General features: G+C 39.5%; 1 protein-coding gene across 1 annotated transcript; it reads left to right on the top strand.

Moving 5' to 3' along the window:
- Positions 1 to 1,343: 1,343 nt before the first annotated feature.
- LOC138898647 (uncharacterized) lies at positions 1,344 to 2,551 on the top strand. Its single transcript, XM_070184727.1, has 3 exons — positions 1,344 to 1,672; positions 1,836 to 1,951; positions 2,421 to 2,551. Exons 1-3 carry the CDS (start codon positions 1,344 to 1,346, stop codon positions 2,549 to 2,551), a joined length of 576 nt encoding a protein of 191 aa, XP_070040828.1.
- Positions 2,552 to 3,354: the final 803 nt, after the last annotated feature.

Here is a 3,354-nt window from a genome sequence, read left to right as displayed (position 1 = left end):
GGGAGCATAATTTTTATGTAGTTGCATTGATGGAGCCTTTTCAAAAGAAGGGACTCATTGATAGATATAAAAGGAAGTTGAATATGGAGACTGCTTATGCAAATATTAATGTGCAAATATGGTTGTTCTTCGATGCAGTGGTGGAATGGGAATTAGTGGAGGATACTGAGCAACAGGTGACTGTGAGAGTGTTTCACCATGACCTGTGGCAGCACATGATGATGATATTTGTTTATGCAAAATGTTCAGCAATAGAGAGGTTGGATTTGTGGGATCACTTGTATTGCTTAGCAAGTGATATGGAATTACCGTGGTTGGTAGGAAGGGATTTCAATGTGGTATTTCATGAAGATGAGAAAATAAGGGGACTTCCAGTACACCCTCCTAAATATGAGGATTTTGCATTTTGTGTAAACTCGTGTGGTTTGTTTGAACAAGGTTTCAAAGGAAATCCATTCACATGGTGGAATGGGAGATCCAATGCTGAGTGTATATTCAAGAGATTGGATAGGATTTTTGTGAATTTTCCATTTCAGAACATGTTGCCAACTTTTGAAGTTGAGCATCTAATCAGAACTTGATTAGATCATGCACCATTTCTAATGACATGTGGGGTGCAGACAACCAATTTTGTCAAGCCTTTCAGATTCTTGAACTTTTGTACAAAGCATGCTATATTTATGGATGTGGTGAGTCAAAATTGGGAAGCTGATTTCATAGGGGATCCATTTTTTATGTTCAAGCAGAATATCAAGAGAGTGAAGGCAGCACTCTCAAAATGAAGTAGGGAAACATTTGGTGATATCTTCAAGCAATTGGCTATTTTGGAGGACATTGTTAGGGTGAAGGAGATGTTTTTGAAGAAGAGACTACAACTGAGAATAGGATTGTGCTTCAAAAGGCTCAATCTGAATTGAAGAAATACTTGAATATTGAGGAGCAGTATTGGAAGCAAAAAGCTGGGATGACTTGGTTTTCTGAAGGAGATAGGAATACAAGTTTCTTTCACAATCATGTCAATGGCAAAAGAAAGAAATTACAACTGAAGAGGATCAAAAGTGGCGGTGGGGTATGGATTGAAGACCAGGAGCAATTGGAAACTTCATTAACAAGGTCTTGTCTAGGGTGTTACATGACAGATTAGAGAGTTTTTTGCCATCTCTAATAACTCCTAATCAATCCAGATTTGTAAAGGGTAGGAGTATATTTGAGAACATCTTGTTTACTTAAGAAATTGTCACTGACATAAGGTTAAAGGGAAAGCCAGCTAATGTGGTGATCAAGATTGATATGGCTAAGGCCTATGATAGGGTTTCATGGAAGTACTTCATGTGCTAAGGAAGATGGGATTTTCTGAACACTTCATCAACATGGTGTGGAACTTGATGTCAAATAACTGGTATTCAGTATTGGTGAATGGGAAATCCTCAGGGTTCTTTAAGTCGACAAGGGGTGTGAAACAAGGGGATCCCCTATCTCTAGCATTGTTCATTCTGTCAACTGGGGTAATTTCCAGGTCTTTGAATAAGCTCTTTGAAGACAAGTCATTTGTGGGATTTAGAATGCCTAAGTGGTCTGATCCTTTAAACCGCTTGGCATATGCTGATGATATGATAATCTTTGCATGCTCATCCTCCCTCTTTGAGCAAGATTATGGCAGTGTTGGGGAACTGTGAGAAGATATCAGGCCAAATGATCAACAAAGATAAGAGTTCATACTACATGCATTCAAAGGTTGCTAATGGATTGTTTAAGGCAGTTGGAACTATTATATGATTTGTAAGAGGTAAATTCCCCTTCACATATCTAGGGTGTCCTATTTTTTACACAATAAGGAGGAAGGACTATTATGAGGATCTTATCAAGAAGGTGAAGGCTAAATTGTATTCTTGGAAAGGAAAGTTGTTGTCATTTGGAGGAAAGGCAACACTCATCTCTAGTGTGTTGCAAAGTATGCTAGTTCATATGTTATCAGTCCTTGATCCACCAAACAACATCTTGAAGCATCTACATAAGACTTTTGCTAGGTTCTTTTAGAGCAAAAAGGAAGAAGGGGAGAAGCAGACACTGGGCTTCATGGCAAAATCTTTGCCTTCCTAAAGAGGAAGGGGGCCTAGGTTTTAGGTCCTTACATGATGTCTCAAGGGCACTGTTTGCTAAACTATGGTGGAGATTTAGGACCACAAAATCATTGTGGTCTAATTTCATGTGGAATAAGTATTGCAAGAAGGAGCTACCAACAGTGGTGCATTTTAGGGGAGGGTCTCATGTTTGGAGACAAATACTGAATGCTAGGGAAGAACTAGAATATGAGATCGTATAGGAATTGAAGAGTGGAACCACTAATATTTGGCATGAAAATTATACTGGATTGGGTGCACTTTATCACGTATTACCTGAAGACTTTCCAATCAATGAAGGTCTTCAGGAGGTGGCAGAACTGCGGAAATGGGAAGCATGGGATGAACAGTTGCTTGATCAAACTTTCAATGAGGAAATTGCAGAACATATAAGGCTAAATGTGCACTATGAAGGCAGTGAAGGATATTAGGATAGGCCATACTAGATGCCAACTCCTTCAGGCAAGTTCAGTGTTAGGAGTTCTTAGCAAATATTAAGGCATAGGGATGATCCTAATCAGGACTTCAAGTTAATGTGGATTAAGCCATTCAAGATATCCTTTTTCTTGTGGAGATTATGGAGGCAGAAAATAGCCACTGATGACATGTGGAGGAGGCAAGGGCAAATGGTGATGTCTAAGTGTTGGTGTTGTCAGCAGTCCCAAGAGGAATCCATTGAGCATATATTTGTCACAAGTCCTACTGCCTCTAAGGTATGGAACTTGTTCATGAGGACTGCTGGAATTACTGTGCAATCAATTCAATTAAAGCAGATTATAAGGCATTGGTGGTATGCTCAGTGTTGTCCAAAATTAAAGCCATTATTTCAAGCAGTACCAGCTATCATCACTTGGGATCTTTGGAAGAGAAGAAATGCAGGTAAACATGGGGGTTTAGGGTTCACAAATAGGGTGATTCATGAGATAAATAGGACATTGCATTAACTGGCAAGGGTGAGGTATGCTTGGATGCCTAATATTCCATTGTTATGGCCATACATGATTCAATACTTTGAAGGATATAAACCTATACTGATCACTATAAGAGTAACATGGCAGCTTCCTTTTCATAGTTGGTACAAATGTAATACTGATGGAGCTTCAAAGGGCAATCCTGGACCAAGCTCCCTAGGCTTTTGTGTGAGGGATGATGAAGGTGATGTGGTGTATGCTAGGGCAGTAGACCTAGGAGTGACAACTAAAGTGGTAGCTAAAGCTAAGGCTATTCTTCAAGG

This window comes from Nicotiana tomentosiformis, chromosome 9 (genome assembly GCF_000390325.3).
Source record: "Nicotiana tomentosiformis chromosome 9, ASM39032v3, whole genome shotgun sequence".
Lineage (NCBI taxonomy): Eukaryota > Viridiplantae > Streptophyta > Magnoliopsida > Solanales > Solanaceae > Nicotiana > Nicotiana tomentosiformis.
Note: the sequence above shows the minus strand (reverse complement) of the source record. Positions and strands in the feature narration are given on the sequence as shown.